Source organism: Pelodiscus sinensis, chromosome 1 (assembly GCF_052426305.1).
Source record: "Pelodiscus sinensis isolate ZL-2025 chromosome 1, ASM5242630v1, whole genome shotgun sequence".
Lineage (NCBI taxonomy): Eukaryota > Metazoa > Chordata > Testudines > Trionychidae > Pelodiscus > Pelodiscus sinensis.
The window spans coordinates 101,388,170-101,410,482 of record NC_143052.1 but is presented as its reverse complement, the minus strand read 5'-3'; the positions used below and the strand labels follow the sequence as shown (position 1 = coordinate 101,410,482).

At 40.1% G+C, this 22,313-nt stretch overlaps 2 protein-coding genes across 4 annotated transcripts in view; one reads left to right on the top strand and one right to left on the bottom strand.

Moving 5' to 3' along the window:
* The window catches only part of PARPBP (PARP1 binding protein), a 77,073-nt gene extending 68,830 nt beyond the window's left edge, over window positions 1–8,243 (top strand). For all 3 annotated transcript variants that reach the window (XM_006138034.5, XM_006138033.5, XM_089781779.1), the window contains 2 exons: window positions 6,234–6,399; window positions 7,167–8,243. In XM_006138034.5, the coding sequence (XP_006138096.3) occupies window positions 6,234–6,399; window positions 7,167–7,498 (498 nt within the window). In that variant the 3' untranslated portion in view covers window positions 7,499–8,243. The remainder of the gene's footprint in view (window positions 1–6,233; window positions 6,400–7,166) is intronic.
* Window positions 7,873–9,096, bottom strand: PMCH (pro-melanin concentrating hormone). The gene is given in 4 exon segments (XM_006138035.5): window positions 7,873–7,932; window positions 7,934–7,984; window positions 7,986–8,207; window positions 8,700–9,096. Coding segments are annotated over 4 exon segments (582 nt in total). The 5' UTR covers window positions 8,949–9,096.
* Between the last annotated feature and the right edge of the window lie 13,217 nt (window positions 9,097–22,313).

Here is a 22,313-nt window from a genome sequence, read left to right as displayed (position 1 = left end):
TTGATAGTGTGGACACATTGCTTAGAAAATTGACTTTGGAGGGTTAATTTTGGACTAAAGTCCTAGTGTAGACCTGGATTCAGAATTTCAGTCCAGAATGGAAGTAAAAGACCATAGAGAAGCCAGACAAGTTTTATGTTCAGATCTGAGTTTGCAGTATGACACAGACATAGAATCCCCAATATGAAACAGAATTTGGCTTCCTTGCACCAGAAAGGAATGGAGGCAAGGTGGCTACCAATACTGAAAATATTAGGGAAATGAACAGACTTACTTTTTTCTTAAAGATTTTTTTTGGTCTACTGATATATTTTCTAATGAACAGTAATATGATTTTAGAACCTGTACTTCATTGTTAGCACATTTAGCACACAAGAACTGTATTGAATTTTCAGTATTTTGGCTTATATCTCTTCTTAATATAGCTGGAGACAAGCTTTCCTATATGAGGTACTACTTTCTTCCAAATGGGAACCTAACACTAATTTCAGTTTTAAAAAATATTGTGGCTAAAGAACTCTATCAGACCTTGTCAAGTTTGAAGTTCATTGTAATTACACTGTGTATGGGAAGTCTTCCAAGGAAAAAGGCTTTGCAAGGAAGAGAATTTCAGTTTGCCTTTCTCATGTGACTTGTCTATTTAAAATGACTTTACAGCAGTGCATGAAGCTGGATATTATTCTTAGTTGTTTAGTTTTCCAAGAGCTGTTGCTAGTGAGAGTTGTTTTGCCTATTTATGATTCCAGTACAAATAAAAGAGAGATTTGGAAGACCATCAACAGGAAGCTATCAAGATTTTCTGTGTATCCGATACACATGTGCATTGAAACTGAACATTTAACTAAGTAAAACCTATCTTGCCAAGATATTAGTCTCATCTATAGCACCAAACAAAATTTGTCTTGTTTGTTTTTAATGGAGAATTATGAGAAACAACTTTGCTTAGTACTTCAATCTCTGAGGAATACACTAAACAAGTTTTTTGGGGTTTTTTACACCATTGAAATTCTACAGTAAAGAATGATTCTTAGTGGTTTGAATTGCTCTTTTCATTTCAACGTGATATTAAGTCCCAAGATCCACTGAAGGAGATATACCCCAACTGCTGGAGTCAATATTAAGGGACACATCTGTTGTCCTCTGAGAGGAGGGAGTCCTATTGCTATTCCTGTGTGGAGGGAGGGGAGATTACGCAATTTCCCTTGTCTTGATGGAAGAGGATGGGGTCCTCTGCCACCACCACTCCCAAAGGGGAGGACAGTGAGCATGGATGCCTTGTTTTGTGGTATATCAAAAGCATATGTGGGGCCCTCAGGTTAGGTAGCAAATGCTCTCACTTGGACTTCTTGTACTTTATTAGTTTATGATCTGCCACTGAGACGCTCATGTTTTCCCTTGTATTATATGTTACTAATGTATGCCCTTCTATTTATTTCTAAAAAGTTACATCTGATAATCTACTCCAGATCTCCCTCAAGCCTCTGCATACAGACAGAACTGCCAACACTTAGTAAAAATGCTCAGAGTGGGTTTTTATACACTGAAATAACATAATAGGATTTAAAAGACTACATCAGTAACAATAAACACATGTTTTTATTTTCTGGCCAACCAATCGAGATATCCTTTGGAAAATGAAAAGAGTAGAGAGACAGAGAGAGAGAAAAAGGAGTAAATCTTTGCCTCTCCTTTTGTGGAAAAAATAGGAATGAGAACTTGAAAAGAGTTTAAAAGGAAAGAAAAAAGTGGCAAAATGTCATTTGTTTTGACCAAACCAAGGTTTGCTTTATTCAATCACAAGAAATATCCTGGCTATCTTTCAGATAATAGCATGTTTTCCTTGTCCCAAATCCATCAAAATCTTTAGCAAGACACCCTACCAGCCTTTGATTATCTCAGATTTATTCACTATTGTTTTGAAATCATTCAGTCTTAAGTCATTACATCAATGGGATTTGAGGGTGCCTTGAGACTCTCAGGATCTGGCCCTAGGAAAACTGTTTAGGTGGCTCCTGGCATCACAAATCCTATGCTCCCATGTAAATAGGATTTATGAGATTCTGATAACAATTAACACCTCCTCTTCCCCAAAGAAGGCTGGAACTATTGTTCCATGTTGTCTGCAGACTTAGATAGTCATTATTGTGTCAAATAGATTTAGGTTTAATTTTAAAATCTCTCTTTGCAACAATAAGAGCTAAAGTCTTTAAGAAATAAAGTGTAAGCCAAGATTATGATGTGATAACATGACCCCAGAAGCTATTGAATTCTTGTAGATAATTTAGCCCTGAGCTCTTGTTGCTACTATGCCTTCAGGTTACTTTAACGTTTTTGTTGCTGTGCTCTTAATATACTATAATTTATTGCTAGTAAATACCCATTCTCAGATCAGCTGACAAATGTAGACACTTCAGGAAATTCTGAAAACTTTATTCAACATGGTCTTGCATCTTGTATACACTTCTGTAAAATGGGTACGAAACAGTAGCACCAATGTGAGCAACTGTAGTTATTTTCTTTAGGGTTTTGCATACTATACTGCACAAGGTGTAAAACAGGAGATTTATAGACAGATGGCTTTTTGTCAGGCCCCTAACTATTGAAGTCCTAAAGTTCCAAGCTTGAAGCAATCTCAGTGGACATTCCCCATGGGATTTAACTCATGTTCTTACAAACTTTCAGAGCTGATTTGCCTCACTGAGACATGTAAAAGTAAAAAAAGAATCCTTTTTTTAAAAACTACTTTGATGTTCTATGTACTGGATCTGTCCTGTAGACTAAATATCTTAGTGGGCTCTTCATAAATTGTAACTCATCCACATTACCATGAAGAACATGGTAAAGATCTGTCACATCTTATGACTGTTATGTGACCCTCTGGATGTTTGATGGTTATTGTATTGTTTCCTAATGATAAGTGAAGATTATTTTGGTCTTAGGTGGCTTTGTACATCTGCAGGAATGAAAGTCAGTGGTGTTCGTTTAATAATCAATGCTTAGCTGGCAATATAAATGTCAAGGCCTTTGAGGTTTTGTCCCTGTCTAAATGGGCACAACATCTCCATTTTCGGAAAGGGGATGAGCCCTTCAGGCTGGAAACCTTAAATCAGTGATACTCAGACTGAGGCTTGTGATCTGTAAGTAATTTTCATGTATCTCCTGTGTGTCTCTTTGCAGATCATGATAGTGATACACTGTGTGATTTAATTATTAATCAGTCTAAGTTATTAACCATTCAGGATTCTTTAACTGTGTTATTAACCAATTTTACAATACTTGGTCAGTCATTTTGCTGTGAGAATAATATGTAATTATCATGGTTCTTTTGGGTAATGTTGATTGCTAATTTGGCTCCTGAGCCACTGAGATCTGAATATCGCTGCCTTAAACAAAGATCTTGAAGACTGTTGAAAGAGTTGCTCTGACAAAGAGGGACAGACAGGGTCTGCAGAGAAGCAGACTATAACTTGGTCCCAAAAAGCAGGTAAATTGAGCCTACCAAGTTTTGAGGGAAATGCATGCTAAGCTTTAGGGACAACAATAGGTGCATACTCCTATAGTTTTTAACTATTTCTGTCTGATTGCTATGTTCTTCTGGATAAAAGCTTTTTGGTGTCACTGTATTACATACTGATCACTGCTTCTGAAGTATCTGGCAAGTTATCCAGATACTTATCCAGGTGGGCCTGCTAGTGAAACTTGGTTGGTAAATAGGGATTCTGTAATCTGGAGACAATCTAAAGGAAGGGTGAATGGTAGGATTTCAACTTGAATGCCCACAGAGACTGAGAAGACAAGATACTACTACTCTTGGACTATGTCACACATTTTCATGTGAAGAGGAAAAGTAGAATTGCCAAAGATGAAGTCTTGTAAGGCAAATAGGCATTAAAATTCAGTTCTGTTCTGGAAAGTGGCTATATAACAGCACTTTATTATTCAACAGATCTAGTCCAATTGTGAATTCAAAAGTAATATCTCCTTATTTTAGTGGAAAGAATCATTGTCATTTATTTTTTCCTGTTAGCATTATAGCACCATTACAGCTAAAAGTATACTGGGTTCATTTATGGCATGTATATTATCAGCACAGTGGTTAGCTGGATATCCTAATTATAGAATAATTATCACCCTTATTGATATATTTGTCAACCACTTTGAAATTCTACAGACAGGGTTAAGGGCAGAATTTGATCTGCAGAACCTATGGGTACGTCTAGACTACATGCCTCTGTCGCCAGAGGCATGTAGATTAGGCTACCAGACATAGGAAAATGAAGCGGCGATTTAAATAATCGCTGCTTCATTTAAATTTACATGGCTGCCGCCTGAGCCGACAAACAGCTGATCAGCTGTTTGTCGGCTCAGCGCGATAGTCTGGACGCGCGGGTGTCGACATCAAAGGTATTTGTTGACCACCCAGGTATGCCTCCTGGGATGAGGTTTGATGTCGACACCCGCGCGTCCAGACTATCGCGCTGAGCCGACAAACAGCTGATCAGCTGTTTATCAGCTCAGCGTGGCAGCCATGTAAATTTAAATGAAGCGGCGATTATTTAAATCGCCACTTCATTTTCCTATGTCTGGTAGCCTAATCTACATGCCTCTGGCGACAGAGGCATATATTGTGAGGCTATGTCTAGACTGCAAAGAAAAGTCAGAAAAAGATGCGCAAATTGCAAACCGCAATTTGCGTATCTTTTTCCACTTTTCTTTTGGAAGAGGCTTTTCTGAAATTTGGCCTGTCTACATGGGACCAAATTTAGGAATAACCTCCTCATACAATGAGGATTATAGGGATGGTGAAAGAACGCGTTCGCTTTTTCAGAAATTGTTCCAAAAAAGCAGACACATTCTTTGGATGCAGAAAGCTCTGCAGTATAGACATAGCCTGAGTGATAAATTGTCCAGAAAGAACAAAGCTTGATATTTTTTTTTTAAGTAGCTTAGTGGTGCAGGTAGTTGGGGAAACCACATTTTTTATGTAAACAGAAGAAATTTTATCTGGAGTCTTTGATGCCAGTGAATTTGGAGATAAAGCTCATAATGTTACTTTTATTCTCTTTTTACTGTTGAACCATACTTTCTGATTGATCTGTTCTAATCAGTCAGGCTTCAGGCTTTGGAAACTTAGGGGTGGAGATCATTTGTCTCTTAAAAAAAACAACAAAAAAAAACCTGCACATGTAGTTATGATAGTGTTCTTGAATATTATAGAATTCTGACAATTCAGGCTATGCAGATGCTTTTAGTGCATTTGGGACCTGGTCTGTATAGTTGGGGAAATCATATGAACCACCTTTAAACACTCTATATGAAGGTAATTTGGTTTTGTGAAAATTTCAAATATTAACAAGAAAGGGATAGAATAACATTGTGTATTCTACAGTTAGATCAATTTTTAATATGCTCCACCCAAATTTTATATTGGGCGGTAGCTATTTGTCTCTCTTTTGGGGAGTGCTTTTGAGGTTGCTTTTTTTTTTCTACTCTTTCATATGGTTTGTTTTGATGCAGAGCTGTAGTCCAATGAAAGTTGCTTATTGACACTTCAAAGAAGATAAAGCATTTTTACACTAGGAAATTATTTTGAAATAACTTATTTCAAAATAATAACTCCTGAAATTACGCTATTCTTCATGATAAGCTAGAATTATTTCAAAATAACAAGCTTATTATTTTGAAATTATGGGCTTGGAAGTGCGGATGCTCTGTTTGTTATTTCAAAATAAGGGGAGTTAAGTAGACCAAGGCATAGTGGGCTCATCTTGTTCATAGCTTGCATAACGGACCATTTGGCTCTGGGCAAAAACTGATTATGATGGTAGTTCAAAATGGTAAATAAATGCTATCAAATTCCACGGGAAAAGTAAAATCCCTTACCGAGAGGCTTAGACTAATGAGCTTTTTAAAAGTCTTAAATATGCAGCTTTCAGAAGACATCAGTCAAAAAATCAAATAAATATTCATTTTACAGTCCCTCAATTTACTATTAAATAAGTTTTCTAGAACAAGTATATAATATCATAAACAATTTATTTCACTTTGGTTGTGTTGTAAGACTATAGTAAGTAACTTTCCTGGTATTTTAAATAATTTTTTAATTAATTTTATGTTTTAAGTTAAGATGGAAAGAGTGGATAAAATGATAACCAAGACTTTGTATTTTACCAATATTAAAGCAGTTTAAAATTTTCTAAACAAAAATTAAAAATTAAAATTGTCATTCACAGTTGAAGCAACCCTTAATCAGGTCCCAGTTTGCTTGTACCTACAAAGATGACATGATGACTGAGAAGAAGGCTCAGCACTTCTTCAGTAGGAGTCAAATCCCGACTTGCATACATCCTGCACCAAAACAAATGCTTGCTCTCTGTTCTGAACCTAAAACTTTTGCAGGTAAACTGAATTGTGTCTGAATGAATAACAAAATTTTATTCTTGATGTTTTTAAAGTGTTACACCTATTGATTTTTATCAGAAAAACTACTTATTAAAAGTCAAATGTAAAGAATTTTTTTCAAGGAAAAACAAAACTGAGTGTTTAAATAGCCTTGCACAAGTTATAACCAGTAAAAACTGATTTAAAATATGTTTAGTCTATACTATGTGAAATAAGTGCTTTGAAATTAGCAGTATAAATTGTTAAATAATAATGAACTCTAAATAAATTTTAACCAACATTATGTAAGGGGCGGTTTTTTTTTTTTTTTTTTTTTTTTTGCTATTTTATGGAGATGACCAAGCCTTGAATAAATTTTATATTTTGAATGGGAAAATTATGGCTAGTTAATTTTTTTAAGCAATAGCACATTATGAGATGTGTATTATATAAATCACTGTTAGGGCATAAGTTATCCTTCCTTTGCAACATTTTGACCTTTGTTTATAATTCATTTCCTGAAGTTGTTGATGGCTTTTATTTGTGCATATCTGGGTCGTCATTTACAAATTTAATGGTGAGGTTTCTGCCTACGTTTGTTCATAGTTGTTTGCTAGTGATTGACTAAGTTGTTGTTATCCGTTTTATTTTAGAAAGCACTCTTTTGTTAAAAAGACATAACCTTTATGTCATTTAAATCACAGGAATATCCTGGCTAACTACTGTACTTTACAAGTAATATCTCTCTTTTCCTTCCCAAAATATTTTACTCTCTTACCCAATAGATGGGGTAAATTCACCTCTTAAAAGACCAGCAGTTGGATCCAGTTTTGGAAATGTTCATCAGAATAGAAGTAAAAATGAAAAAGTGAAAAGATGCCAGCCAAGAAACAAGAGCTCAAGGAGGAAATATATGGATTTGAATAGTGAGAATGTCATCAGCAATAATGACAGTGAACCTCCTCAGTATACAAATATTAAGAGACCCAAGATATCAAACATACAACAGGAGAAATTGGACATCAAACTACATGGAGCAGGAAAAAGCAACAAGGCTACAGCCAAGAATAAATTGATTGCTGGTCAGACGAAGTTAACTGACTTTTTTAGACTATGAATCTTATTTTTATTGTGATGTTTATAGTAAATGTACTATTCCATAATAAACATTACACATTTTGAAAGAACAAAATAACAGGTGCATTAACACTTCATCATGTCCAAATATATTATGTGAAAGTAGGTTATGTATACTATTCCTTAGCCAACTAGTGATAAGTCCTGATTGTGCAGAATTCTCAATTTCATTATCTATACACCATAACTATTACAACTAGGTTATCTAGTGAAAAGGTCAGTCATGTTTCCCTCAACTTGAAAATACAGATAGAAGAATTTAGATGTACATATACAGCAATACCAAAAGCACAGTAACTTCAAGTTTAATTAAACTGACAGCCAATGCTTCTTCAGAGAAGAGACCAGAAGTTTTCAAACTTGCCAACAAGGTCGATAGACTCTTCCCAACATACACCTGAGCACTGAAGAAAAAAATCATTTTACTGATTTTATATTCAAAATCGAAATAATTTTTCAGTGGAAGAAATACACATATACTTACTATCAAAATCTCTCCTTCCTATTGGAAAGTTAGATGAGTTTTCTTCATCCCCCGTCTCTCTCCTTTCCTGTATTGACTCAATATTCTGAATATCCGTGTCAACTGGAAAAGCCATTGAGCCTTTCATTGCAAGGTAAGGTTGCTGTTTTATAGCTAGTTTCAGTGGTGGACCATGGCTTCTGAAATTGTGTTTGGAACCTATATTCTGAAATAAGAAAAAAAATAAATTTTAAAGACAAAATATTAACAGTGTGTTTAGTTCTCTTTTTTGTTTTTATTTGTGCTATTCAGAACAAAAGCATTATAACAATCATTTCAAAGCATACAATCCTACACATTGGACTTTGGCCTAGACACCTTGAAATCAAAGAGCTTAATTTTAGTTTAATTATTCTGTGGGGTTGAAACCCTCTTGGTATGTATGGTGAATTCTATTAAGGTTCTAAAATATATATTTTATTACAGAATGGGCAAAATGATTTTGATCACTGAAATTCTGGTGAAAATCAGGCCAGTGGTTTAGGTTCCCAAACTCAGATTTAAATTAACATTGAAAACTTAGCATACAGTAATACCATGATTTGTAACTGAAATTATCCACCAAAACATTCTTTTAAATTGTAAGTTCTTAACTCTTTAAAAAGGACTGTGAAATGGGCTTTTATTCATGTGTTAGTTAAATAAAATGGAAACTCACTAAGAATTTTGGGTTTCTGTCTTCCTCTTCATCCAAAAAGCTGCTGTCCTCCATCTTGTAGTGCTCAAGAGAAGGTATAGCCTCTGTCTTCTCTGTTTTACCTCCATTCCAAAGAGCTTTTCCTATGTTGAGTGTATTTAGTATCATATCATCATCTTCTACCTTTCTCGTAGACTTTGAAACTGAAAATAAAAAGCCTTGAGAAAACAGAGAGAAAATTAGGAATAACATGTAGGATGAAATATGCATTCTTAGTTGTATTATGTTTGCATAGAAGTTGAGCAGGTTTCAGATATTATTTAAGAAAGGTGTCCTGTGTAAATTAAAGTGTCCTCCAATCTGGTCTACCTTTTATATATTTTACAGATTGAATAGAAACCACTTCAGTGGTTTATGAGTTCACCCTTTGTAAATGACTCATAATAAAGATGCTAACCTTTATGAATAGTACTTGTTATTCCATATATTGGCTAGAACTACTTAAGTATGAGTATTTTTTTTTACCATGGATTATTAGGGCTTTTGTAAACTTTTAGAACAGTACAGATTAGTAGTTCCTTTTAATGGATCAAGTTTAGCAAAATTCACAGGATACCATAATCTCATAATCACATGCTTTTTAAAATTAGGTCTTAATTTTCACTTAGGGCAGTTTTAGAAAAGAACTAATTTACACATGTAAGAAAGGGTCAGCAAAGTAACTTATTTTGTTTTAAACCCTGGTCTACTTTATTTTCAAATCTTAAAAAACTAACTGGAAAAAAACCTTTGATGCTAGCAATGGTTCAAATACTACCATTGGCTTAATACAAGCAAAACTGAAACCTTTAACTTGTGTCCAGTAAAGTGTGCACCTGTTTATCTGAAGATAAAGCTGGCAATCCTCACTCATTGTGGATTCATCTACTTGCCAGAGTTTCGAGGCAATCTGAAAGGATCAGTGTTGCGTACACCAATAGGTCAGTACCCCGATAATAATTTCAGATGTTCTACCACGGAGATTGCAGGCAGTTTCTCTTATCCACTCTGAACAGAAACCTTACTTCTTCTTCAAGAGGTCCCCATGGATACTCCACACTTGGTGCCATCCCAGCGCCTGAATTGGAGATTTTGAAGCAGTCCCTGCATGGACTGCACATGTGCAGTGCTGACTGGCATGCAACGCGCCAGTAGGCACCACGCACCTGTGCCCTGAGCCCTCCAGTTCCTTCTCAGCCTAATATGAAGGTCCTCAGTTCTCTGCTTCGACATTTCTGAGATAGTTTTCCTAGTTAGTTCTGGTTATTTGTTAGTTGTTACTAAGTCTTTTTCTTCTTTTTTTAACCAAAAAAGCCCCTTTTTCACCATGCCTGGTTTCTCTGGGCTTTAAGCGCTGTGCCTCCTACAAAGAGCCAATGCCAATTTCTGACAGACATTCACAATGTCAGATGCCTGGGAGAATATTATTCACCTCAGGATAGTTCTCGCTGTCAAACTCAAGGCCAGGACTCACAGGGACAGAAACCTCCATTTAAAGTTAATTTTACTGGAGAAGAATACACACCCTTCCTCAGACCTGGGATTACAACCTACGGAGGTACGATCATCCCTAGGTTCCCCTCAGGGTGAAAAGGTGCCAAAGAGGATCAGTATAGAGGTCACTCATCAGTACTTATGATGCTCCAGGTACCTCAGGCATTGTGGCACCATCAGCAGCAGCTGGCACTGACTAAAAAGGGTACAAATAATGCCCTAAAACCACATCGGTAACCTCTACGGTACCGAAGACTACATTGGTATCCCCAGATACATCATCAGTGCTGACAACAGCAATGGTACTGAAAACTACAGCATCGCTACCACCATCCGCACCACTGACACATCCACCGGTACTGTCTGCACCCTCAAAGGTCATGGCACTGATGGCACCTTCCTATTCTTTAGCACCTTTGGCACTGACCAGATTAGCGGCACCAATTATCTACTCTGTACCGCCTACATATCAGCGGATGCTACTGTCTGTACTGACCATATGACCATACCATTAGCACCATAAAGACTGACACTACGGACTTGGGCACTGATTTTTGCAGCACCACTGCCATATATGCAAAATGCTGATCTCGCAATGCCCCTCAATCGCCACTTTTTGGCACTGATGTGTCGCCTAGACTGACCACTTCTCGGGTGCTTTCCCCAGTACCATTGCAATTTTCCAGCGATGAAAATGAAGATTTACCGTCCTCCTTCTCGCCACATCATAGCCCTTCATTTCAGTATTATAAGCCATGTTATGACTGTGGGCATTTCCTCCATGCTATGAACACCACTGAATATCTCCTCCGATAACGCATCCTGCACAATGGCCTTACTGGAGCCCTTGGGATTCCTATAGGAGACACCATATTTTGCAGTCTTGTCCCTACAAGCAGACTAGTTTTTATATACCGCACACAACTTCATCTGTGCAACAGCCGCTCAATACAGATCCTCAAGAGGCTCAGGTAATAGAGGAATCACCCCCTGATGCATCACCTCCAACAAATTCCTTGTCTTCACCTTATGAGGCGATGATGCCACCTCCTCCTCCTTAGGCCGTGGATGACTTTAATGAGCTCTTTAAGAGAGCTGCAGCTGAACTTAAAATTACTATGGAGGAAGTCTCCAAGCCTCAGCATGAGCTCACTGACATCCTCCAAACCTCGCCATTGTCTAAAATAGCCCTCCCCAGCAACCTCGCCATTATGGACCCCGCCAACACAATTTGGGAAACTCCTGCATCAATTCCACTTGTGTGCAAAAGAGCTGATAAAAAATACTATTTACCCGCTAAGAGCTTGGAGTTTCTCTTTACCCATCCAACACCTAAATCCTTAGTGGTGGAAGCTGCACGCCAACGGGCAAAGTAACATCATTTTCATATCACTCCACCAGATAAGGATAGTAAAAGACTTGATCTCTTTGGTTGCAAGGCTTACACGTCTGCAACTTTACAGTTCAGGATTTCGGTCTACTCAGCCTTGTTGGCAAAGTATGACTTTCGTAATTACTTTAAGCTCATGGACTTTGTGGGTGATATTTCGTGGGCAAAGAGACCTCAATTTACAGCCATTGTAACGGAGGGGCAGGTTATTTCCTGTGCTGCCCTCCAGGCCACTCTCGACATCTCAGACACCATGGATAGAACCACAGCCACCAAAATTGTGATGTGTAGAGTCTCCTGGTTCTCCCCAGCCACGTTCTCTCATGAGATACAATTTACGGCTGAGGATTAGCCCTTTGATCAGGAGAAGTTGTTTGCTGGTAAGACCAATAAAGTTCTCAATACCATGAAGGACTCTTGCACTACCCTTCACATTTTGGGTATCCATATGCCTGCCAATAGACGTAGGCAATACCGGTACCAGACCTATCAACGGCCATGTTACCCTGCGTATTTCAACCAACGCTTGGATAACAATTCCAGCAGGAATTGAATCTGGCCTCAAAGACAAAGCCATTTATGAGGCTCGGCCCCTCAACCGTCACCAGCCAACAAGCAAATCTGAAGCCTTATTCGAGGGCCTGGGAAACCCTGTAAAAGTTTCAATGCCAATAATGACCGCACACATCTTCCAAAACCATCTCCTCCCATTTTACCACCAATGGGCCTCCATTACCTCAGACAGATGGATGCTCAACGTCATTTAGTCTGATTACAAAATCCCCTTCTTCTCCAAGCCTCCTACCCAGTCCCCCACCCCATCCCTCTTCTGGGAGCCCTCTCATGAGTCCCTACTGCGACATGAGGTGCTACATCTGTTACATCACAGGGCCGTAAAACCAGTCCCGAAACAGCACAGGGACAGAGGGTTCTACTCCCATTACTTTCTAACTCAAAAGAAGTTAGGAGATTTAAAACCAATTCTATATTCGCACAACCTGAACAAATTCTTCAAGACGCATTGCTTTCGCATGGTCACTTTGTTCACCATAATTTCAGCACTGTAACAAGGGGACTGGTTTTCAACCCTTGACCTCCAGCATGCCTATTTTCATTTTCTAATTCATCCTGCTTATAGGAAAGCCCGAAGGTTCACAGTGAACCTGGATCACTACCAATATCAAATCCTACCTTTCGGTTTATCTATAGCTCCTTGAGTTTTATCCAAGGTGCTCACCATAATCACAGCGTATCTTTGCTCTATGGGAATAATCATATTTCATTATCTTGACAACTGCCTTTTCAAGGCCACATCACAGACCGAGTAAGCACACATGATTGCAATAACCATACAGTACTTTCAGAAGTTGGGCCTCTGAATAAACTGGGGAAAGTAATCTATTCATCTTTCTGAAAACATACAATTCATCGGTGGCTGTCTGGATTCCACATTGGCACAAACCTATCTACCTAATGAGAGATTTCTTGCTATCCAAATGCTGGCCACAATACTTTTTCTCCACATGCACTATGGCCAAAGACTGCCTACTGCTTCTTGGCCACATGACAGCTACAACCTTCATGGTATTGCACACCCGACTCCACATGCACTGCCTACAGATTTGGTTTTCCACAGTATACAAGCGTCTAAAGCACCCCATGAAGTTCCAGTTTATCATACCTCATGAGATCAAGACATCCCTCCTCTGGTGGACCAAATCAGCCAATCTTTGCATGGAGATTTCATTTCTTTAGCATTCCGCCTCATGCACAATTACTACAGATGCTTCATATATGGGCTGGAGCGCTCATCTTTGAGACTAGACTGCTCAGGGCCTCTGGTCAACTCACATATAAACCTGTTAGAGATGTGCTCACATATAAACCTGTTAGAACTGCATGCTGTTAGCAATGTTTGCAGGCATTTCCTGTCCTCCATTACTGACAAGTATATGCATGCCCTTACAGAAAACATTTTCTGCGTATTCTGTATCAACAAGCAAGGGGGAGCCAGGTCTCGATCCCTGTGTACCAAAGCCATAAAGCTGTGGAATTTTTGCATCAGCCACAACATTCACCTTTCTGCAGTTCACATACCAGATGTCACCAATGTAATGGCAGACACTCTCAGCAGGCAGTTCCCTCATCATCACAAATGGGTGGTCAACTCTTCGGTAGTATGCTCCCTGTTCTGCAAATGGGGTCGCCCATTCATAGACCTGTTTGCAACACCTCACAATACCAAATGCATTTGGTTTTGTTCTATACCGGTCATCAGGAGGGGATCGCTCAGAGACACCTTCCTTATTCCATGGAACCATGAGCTATCTTATACCTTTCCCCTGATACCACTTCTCATAAGTTTTTCATAAGGTCAGGACAGATGGGGCCACGGTGATACTTATAGTCCCTGCATGGCCAAGACAACCATGGTATCCCTTCCTGCTCAGGATGTCAATTTGCACGCCCATCACTCTCCCTCTCCAGCATAATCTTATCACTCTGGGTTGGACAACACAAATCTACCCAGACCTAAGCAAGCTGCACCTAGCAGCACAACTCCTCCGTGGCTCTCCCACTCCGAACTAGGGCTTTTGGAGCAAATACATGCATTCCTTATCCACAGCCCTAAGGATTCCACCTGCAGCTCCTACACCAACAAGTGGAAGCATTTCTCAGCATGGTGCACCTCGAAAGGGCAGGACCCGATATCAGTGCCCATATGTTTAATCCTTGATTATCTCCTCACTCTGAAGCAATGATCACTTTTGTTCAGTTCCATCAAGGTATACCTACTGGCCATTACAGCCTTACACCACAAAATTGAGGGTTGGTCTGTTTTTACTCACCCTACAATCAAAAAGTTCCTTAAAGGGCTGCGTTTCCTGCGTTCTGATATTATGCGACCCATATTTTCCTGGGACCTCGGTCTGGTACTGTGAGCCCTGACCAGGCCACCTTTCGAGCCTCAAGCGTCTTGTTCTTTTTCATGCCTCTCCATGAAGGTTGCGTTCCTGCTTGCTGTAATATCGGCTCACCGTGTGGGAGATATGGCAGCACTCCTGGCTGACCCACCTTTTACAATATTGAATTTGGACAAGGTTACCCTTCTCTCTCACTCACTCACTCACACACACATGCTTCCTCATTTCATATAACTGAATCAGTGAACTTACCTGTATTATTTCCAAAACCCCGTGCAAATGCATTCAAGGCTTCCATGTATACTCTTGATGTCAGGTGAACGTTAGCATTCTATTTTCAAAGAACTAGGCCCTTCAGGCAAACCCCTTACCTCTTCCTTGCATTTGCTGAGCATGTTGAAGGACAGCCCATACTGACACAGAGGCTGTCCAAATGGTTCACCAACTGTATAAAACTTTGTTGCACTCTAAAGGGCTTACAACCACTGGTACCTTTAATGTCTTATTCTACCAGGGCTGTATCGTCTTCTGCATATCTACACAACATGCCACTGACAGACATTTGCAAGGCAGCCACCTGGGCTTCACAACTTATCTTTGCTAAGCGCTATGCACTTTCTTATGAGACGACACTTCTTCAGTGGGCTCCGCAGTTCTGTCATCTGCCTTCCACAATATTCCGAAGCCCCAGCCACAACAGGCCGAAACTGCTTGTTACTCACCAAATGTGGAGCATCCATGGAGACGTCTTGAAGAAAAAAGAAAGATGACTCACCTTTTGCAATAACTGAAGTTCTTCAAGATGATGTCCCTGTGGATCCTCCATGACCTATCCCCTTCCCTTTCCTTCAGAGCTGGAGGGCCTCCGAGGAAAAGAAGGAACTGGAGGGCTCAGGCTGCGTGGTATCTTACTAGCACATTGTGTGCCAGTTGGCCTGTGGAGGGACTGCTTCAAAATCTTAGATCCAGGCACCAAGACCAAGCGTCCATGGGGACACCATCTCGAAGAATTTCAGTTACTGCACAGGATGAGTAACCTTTGTTTTTTGCCTCAAAGAATCTTCCAGGTTTAATGCCATATTATTCCATCCTGTGTTTAGATAACAGGATGAAGGTTTATGAAAGGAAATTTCTGTGGAGATTCTTCCACATTGTACTGCATTTGTTCCCCAAGGGGAATGTGTAAGAGGCCTGTGCTAAACCTAACCGATCCCTAAGGGGTCTATTTGATGCCAGGTCCATCTGCATAGTGGTCCTGTACCTCTGCAGTAATTCTGACTTGTGTATTTCCACCCTGCAAGGATCTGTGGGTCCTGAACCCAGACCCATGGGCTGCTGCTTCATCTCCAGCACCAGTAGATGGTTCTAGTCATTACTGGAGAATTGGGAGCCCTAAGGTTCTCAAGGAGCTGATACTCAAGGAGCTGATAGAGGAGGTATCTGAGTCTCTAGCTATCATCTTTGGAAAATCATGGGAGACAGGAGAGATTCCAGAAGACTGGAAAAGGGCAAATATAGTGCCCATTTATAAAAAGGGAAATAAGAACAACCCAGGAAACTACAGACCAGTTAGTTTAACTTCTGTGCCAGGGAAGATAATGGAGCAGGTAATTAAGGAAATCATCTGTAAACACCTGGAAGGTGGCAAGGTGATAGGGAACAGCCAGCATGGATTTGTAAAGAACAAATCATGTCAAACCACTCTGATAGCTTTCTTTGATAGGATAACGAGTCTTGTGGATAAGAGAGAAGCAGTGGATGTGGTATAGCTAGACTTTAGTAAGGCATTTGAAACGGTCTTGCATGATATTCTTATCAATAAACTAGGCAAATACAACTTAGATGGGTCTACTATAAGGTGGGTGCATAACAGGCTGGATAACCGTACTCAGAGAGTAGTTCTTAATGGTTCACAATCCTGCTGGAAAGGCATAACAAGTGGGGTTCCTCAGGGGTCTGTTTTGGGACCAGCTCTCTTCAATATCTTCATCAACAATTTAGATATTGGCATAGAAAGTGTGCTTATTAAGTTTGCAGATGATACCAAACTGGGAGGGGTTGAGACTAATCTGGAGGATAGGGTAATAATTCAAAATGATCTGGACAAATTGGAGAAATGGTCTGAGGTAAATAGGATTAAGTTTAATAAAGACAAATGCAAAGTGCTCCACTTAGGAAGGAACAATCAGATTCACACGTACAGAATGGGAAGCGACGGTCTGGGAAGGCATACGGCAGAAAGGGATCTAGGGGTTATAGTGGACCACAAGCTGAATATGAGTCAGCAGTGTGATGCTGTTGCAGAAAAAGCAAACATAATTCTGGGTTGCATTATCAGGTGTGCTGTGAGCAAGACAGGAGAAGTCATTCTTCCGCTCTACTCTGCTCTAGTAAGGCCTCAATTGGAGTATTGTGTCCAGTTCTGGGCACTGCATTTCAAGAAGGATGTGGAGAAATTGGAGAGGGTCCAGATAAGAGCAACAAGAATGATTAAAGGTCTAGAGAACATGACCTATGAAGGAAGACTGAAAGAACTGGATTTGTTTAGTTTAGAAAAGAGAAGATTGAGGGGGGACATGACAGCAGTTTTCAGGTATCTAAAAGAGTGTCATAAGGAAGAGGGAGAAAACTTGTTCATCTTGGCCTCTGAGGATAGAACAAGAAGCAATGGGCTTAAACTGCAGCAAGGGAGGACATTTAGAAAAAGTTCCTGTCAGGGTAGTCAAATACTGGAATAAATTTCCCAGGGAGGTTGTGGTTAGATAAATGTCTATCAGGGATGGTCTAGACAGTATTTGGTTCTGCCATGAGGGCAGGGGACTGGACTCAATGACCTCTCGAGGTCCCTTCCAATCCTAGTATTCTATGATTCAAAGGTAATCAGAGATTAATGAAAACTTACTTTAAAATAGAAATTTACCAACGTTTTTAAATTCTCAACCAAAAAATTGTATTTTGTATCAGTTTGAATCAGTTTGATCCAAGTAGCAAGCTCTTCTCTTTGCTCTCTTGTGGTTTGCATGAAATCCTAGAGCTATAATCCATCCTTGCATGGCTGAGATTAGGAAGAAAGATAGGCATTGATTTGGGTTGAGACTTTTTTAAGAAAATAAAACAAAACACTTTTCTGTAAGGTAGGAAGAGCACTTTCCTTCCTTCACTGCTGTTACTAAGGGTTCTACAGCTGCTATTGTTTTGGGAAGGGGAGAGTTGTATTATTTAAGAGTCGTGGGGTGTACTGTCACCAAAATGAATGCCTTTTTTAAGGGGCCAGAGGCATCCTTCTCCTTGGCTAACTGCTAAAACAAAGCTGCCTGTTGAAGGAAGATGAAAAATGAGCCTTGGACTCCTTTTAACATTCAGCAGTATCTAATTGATAGTTGAGGAAACTCTGAGCTGATGGAACATGCTCCAACCCACGTTACAAAAAGCACAGTTTCTATATGTGACTGTAAAATCAGGTAAAGTCATAAACTGATCAGTACAGACTGTAGAGGGTATACATGGCTTTTTTTAGATTTGGAGTAGTTTCCCTGGCTGCAGAGACTAAGCATAAGGTGGAGTCTGTCAGTCTGCAGCCTCACATTCAATGGGTCCATCTGTGCCCAGTGTATCTGGATGTTCTCACAATCTAAATAAAATGCATGTTTTTCCTTTTAGTCTTCAATATTCCACTTCTGGCATAAAATGTTTTAAATTACAGTTATATTCATTTCATAAATTGCTGCCTAAAATCTTGACTGTTATCAAATGGCCTTTTAACATTTAACTTAGTTCTTTTTAATACTGCTTGCATCAGTAATTTATAATTATTTTAAGTAACTCCTGCTTTCACATGGAATCTTGTTCCTGTGAAATCAGACTTGTTCTAAAATCTAATCTGAAAAGCAAACGTAAATAAATTTGGTCAGTAACATTTAAAATGGTTGAAACTTTTATTTTATTTGTATTTTTATAAAAATAAATATCTCATAGACATTTTGTTTCCATGAGTTAGTGTATTTATTCTTGATTTTCATTTCTGAGCTTTTGAAGCTAACTAGTACTGTCTGTATCTAAATAATAAATAAAACCAGATATACTTTTTCTGTTTTTCTGCTTTTAAAGACTTAATTGAAGAGAAAACTATCAGCAGTATAATGTGATATACCATTGCATTAATATTTAAATATTAAAAAACCTGCATTTTTAGAATGTAGTTCCAAAATCCCTGCTCAGTGATCATTTCTAGACTAGCATATTGTTTCATAGTTATCATATTTTAGCCACCAACATTGGTCTTTATGCCATATTCAGAGTTAATGGTCTGTCATATGGAATCATGATTTTATTAATCTCAAGCATGCTATAGAAAATTTTGTTTGCACTTAATATTTCCCTCAAGTTATATTTTATTTCTGTTTTACAAACCCTTCTCACCTTTTTTAAAGGGCAAGAGTGTCTCTTGTTAGTGCCCTATATTCTGGATGAAGTTCATTCCTGTGGAAAGAGCCTGGTACAAGGCCTATTTTGAGCATTTAAGTAGGGTATAGGTCACTGGGTAAAATACAGTCCACGGGCCAGATCCGGCCCTCCAAGCCACCGGATCCGGCGCACATATCTGCAGGGAGCCCCAGACAGACTCCCTACTTTCCTCGCCCCACCCGCACGCAGCTCAGAAATGTGGCTGCTGGGTAGTTTCACTTTAAAAACTGAGCCCAGAGCAGAGGGGAGAAGCTTTCAGAGCTGCTCCTGACCTAGCACAATCCCATTGGCCAGCTTCTGGTCAGAATTTGGCCAATGGGAGCTGCTTGTTTTAATAACAGGCAACCTTGAAGCATAAGGGGCTCCTAGTTATTCACAGAGCACATGGCTGCAGCCTGGGCAGGAGCTATGCAAACATGGAGACTGATTCGGGAACTGGCTGATGGCTGGTAAGTCTCCTGGCCAAACCCTGCCTCTGGCACTCCAGCCCCTCCCTTTCCCAACCCTCTGCCCCCCTACTCCACATACCCAAATCCTCTGTTCCCTTCCTGCACTCAATTCCCTTCCCCAGATCACAATCCCGCCCTGCCCTATCTCACATCTCAAACCCCTGCATCCCCTCCTGTACCCCAATCCCCTGCCCTAGATCACAATCCAACCCTCTGCACCCCAATCCAGTGCCCCAGGTCACAACTGCCTCCTTCACCCAAATTCCCTAACCCAAACTCCCTTCTGCATTTAACCTCATTCCAGGCCCTGCTCCTCCTCCATTAATATGGTGGAAGAGAGCAGTCCTCAACTACTTTTCAGATTCTTGGAGTGGCCCCCGTCAAAAATTATTGCTCACCCTTGGTACAGGACTTGTGCTGCACCTCTGCATATGGGTGAATTTCACCCTATGTATACCTACTCCTTTTCCCATGATATTTCTCAATTAGCTTGGCCTTTTAAAGCAATCATCTTAAATAATACTCATATCTTTCTTAGTGTGTCTAGACTACAGGGTTTTTTCGAAAAAAGTGGCCTTTTTTCGAAAAAACTTCCCCTGCATCTAGAATGCTATTGTGTTCTTTAGAAATTAAATCGAAAGAATGAGGCGTTTTTTTCAACTGCGGTAAACATTTTATGAGGAAGAACGCCTTTTTCGAAAGTGCTCTTTTGAAAAAAGGCATTATTGAATGCAAACAGGGCTTTTTTGAAAAAGAGCATCCAGACTGCCTGCGTGCTCTCTTCTGCGTACTTACTTTTTCTAATGTACTGGTTGTAGTCTAGACATTCTTTTTCAAAAGAGGCTTTTGCGAAAGAGGCTTTTGCTAAAATATCTTTCGAAAAAGCCTTTTTCAAAAGAGGCTTGCAGTCTAGACGTAGCCTTAGTGTGTTTCAATGTTGTGACAGGGTAAGGCAAAATGGCTGTAGAAGAGTGGCAGAAGACAAATGCATTAGCCCCAGATTAAACAAGTCTCTTTTCTCTTGTTAAACTAATAGCGACTGCTCCAGAACAATCAGGTCACTTGGAATCAATCAAGCACTTGCTAGAACCAGTTAAAGCATGGAGTCTAATTAAGACACCTAAAGTCAACTAAGTTACTTGTTAGAAAGGGTTAAATAGACTTCCCTTCAGTTAGTTCACTTCATGCTAGGAGCAGGGGGAGGAGAGTGTGCTGCTGTACAACTGGACTGTATAAACATTATCAGGCACCAGGAGATGAAGAAGGTGCTAGGAGTAAGGGAGTGTGGGGAGCCCAGAGAATCATAATGGTCACGAAACTGGTTCAAGAGATGCTGCAGAAAGCTGTTATCTGTAGGGTCTCTGGGCTAGAACCTGGAGTAGAGAATGGGCCTGGCATCTCCCTCCCCTCCATCTAGCTACTTACTTGCCACAGGCGAGTTGATCTGGATAGTGACACACATCAGAGGGGAAAAACTATGAATCCTAAACAGGTGGAACAATTGAATGTGTGTTTTTGTTACAGGTGTTTTTGAGATAATCAAGTGTCTTGAAGAAATATAAACAGTATGTTTTCCTTTGAATGGTATTTCTACAGGTGCTCCACTCAGGTCTCTGTGTGTCCTCATGCCAGCGATCAGAGATTTTTGCCTAGCAGCACTTTCCTGAGTTGCACATGCACAGTCGCCACCTCATGCTGTTTTCATCCATTAGCTGCACACGGCATGGGTCCCTCTCAGTTCCTTTTCTAGCGTCCTCAGCAGAAGATGGAGTTTCTCAGCAGTGCTGTTCTTTCTAACTGAAAATTTTAAAAATAGAGTAGTTAGCTTGTAGTCTTATTAGTATAGTTTAGTTAGTTTATAGTTAGTGTTAACCCGGTCTCGTTTGTTCTCCCCTGGTTTTTTTTCTCTTTCTTTTTTGACCAAGTTCTTGGCCCCTGAAGTATTTCTTCTGCATATTCCAGGCTCTCTTGGTTTTAAAAAGAGTGACCCTTGCAGCAAGTTGATGCCCATATTTGACGGTCATGCCTCCTACATAAAATGTTTTGGCAAAGGCTGTGTGGTGCAGAAATGCCCACACAGCCAAAACGTGACTATCATAGCCAGAAAGGACCAAGAGATAAGGCTCAAAAACCTCCTGTGGGAGAAATCCCTTCAACTGCTGGAGGCTAAGTCCAGGGAACCCTCAGAGCCTCTAACCCCCCGTAAGAGGGCTAATTCATAGCCCACAAGGGTCTACTGTACATCCCAGGCCTCTCCAGCATGGTCTTTTCCATCCACGTCCCATGCCGCACATTCACCGGCGCTGTCCGCCTCCTTTTCCACCAAGAAGCAGAAAATGGCACTTACAAAGAGAGCAGTCAGAGCTGTAAAGGAAGTCTAGCTCCTTCATACCAAGCAGGGCCACCTCTTGATTGGTACTGAAGAAAGCCGACATATCATCACCTCCAGCGCCGTTGGACACCCTGGCACTGACCCAACATTCCCATTCCTGCCAGTCAAAAACCAAACATGCCCTGGCACCGGAGCCCAGGAAGGCTTCTCACTAGACCACTGACACACAGCTGCTGGCACCATCACCATTGGTGCTGAGTGCACCTTCACTTCTGCATTCTCCTATAATTCAGCAATCTAGCACATATCAATGGTACTCCAAAAACATTTCCTATTCACCTGCACCATCACCACCAGGCACGACACCAGACAGGAAAGAAGGTTCTCCTCACAACATTCCTCACCAACAGGTTCAGTTAATATCATGGCATTCTACTCAGCACCGACTAACATACCACCCCAGTGGTTTAACCATCTTTTAACCATCCTTGGCCATATCTCCCATAGCAATTCCACCCTAATGGTCCCCTTGGGAGCCCTGGA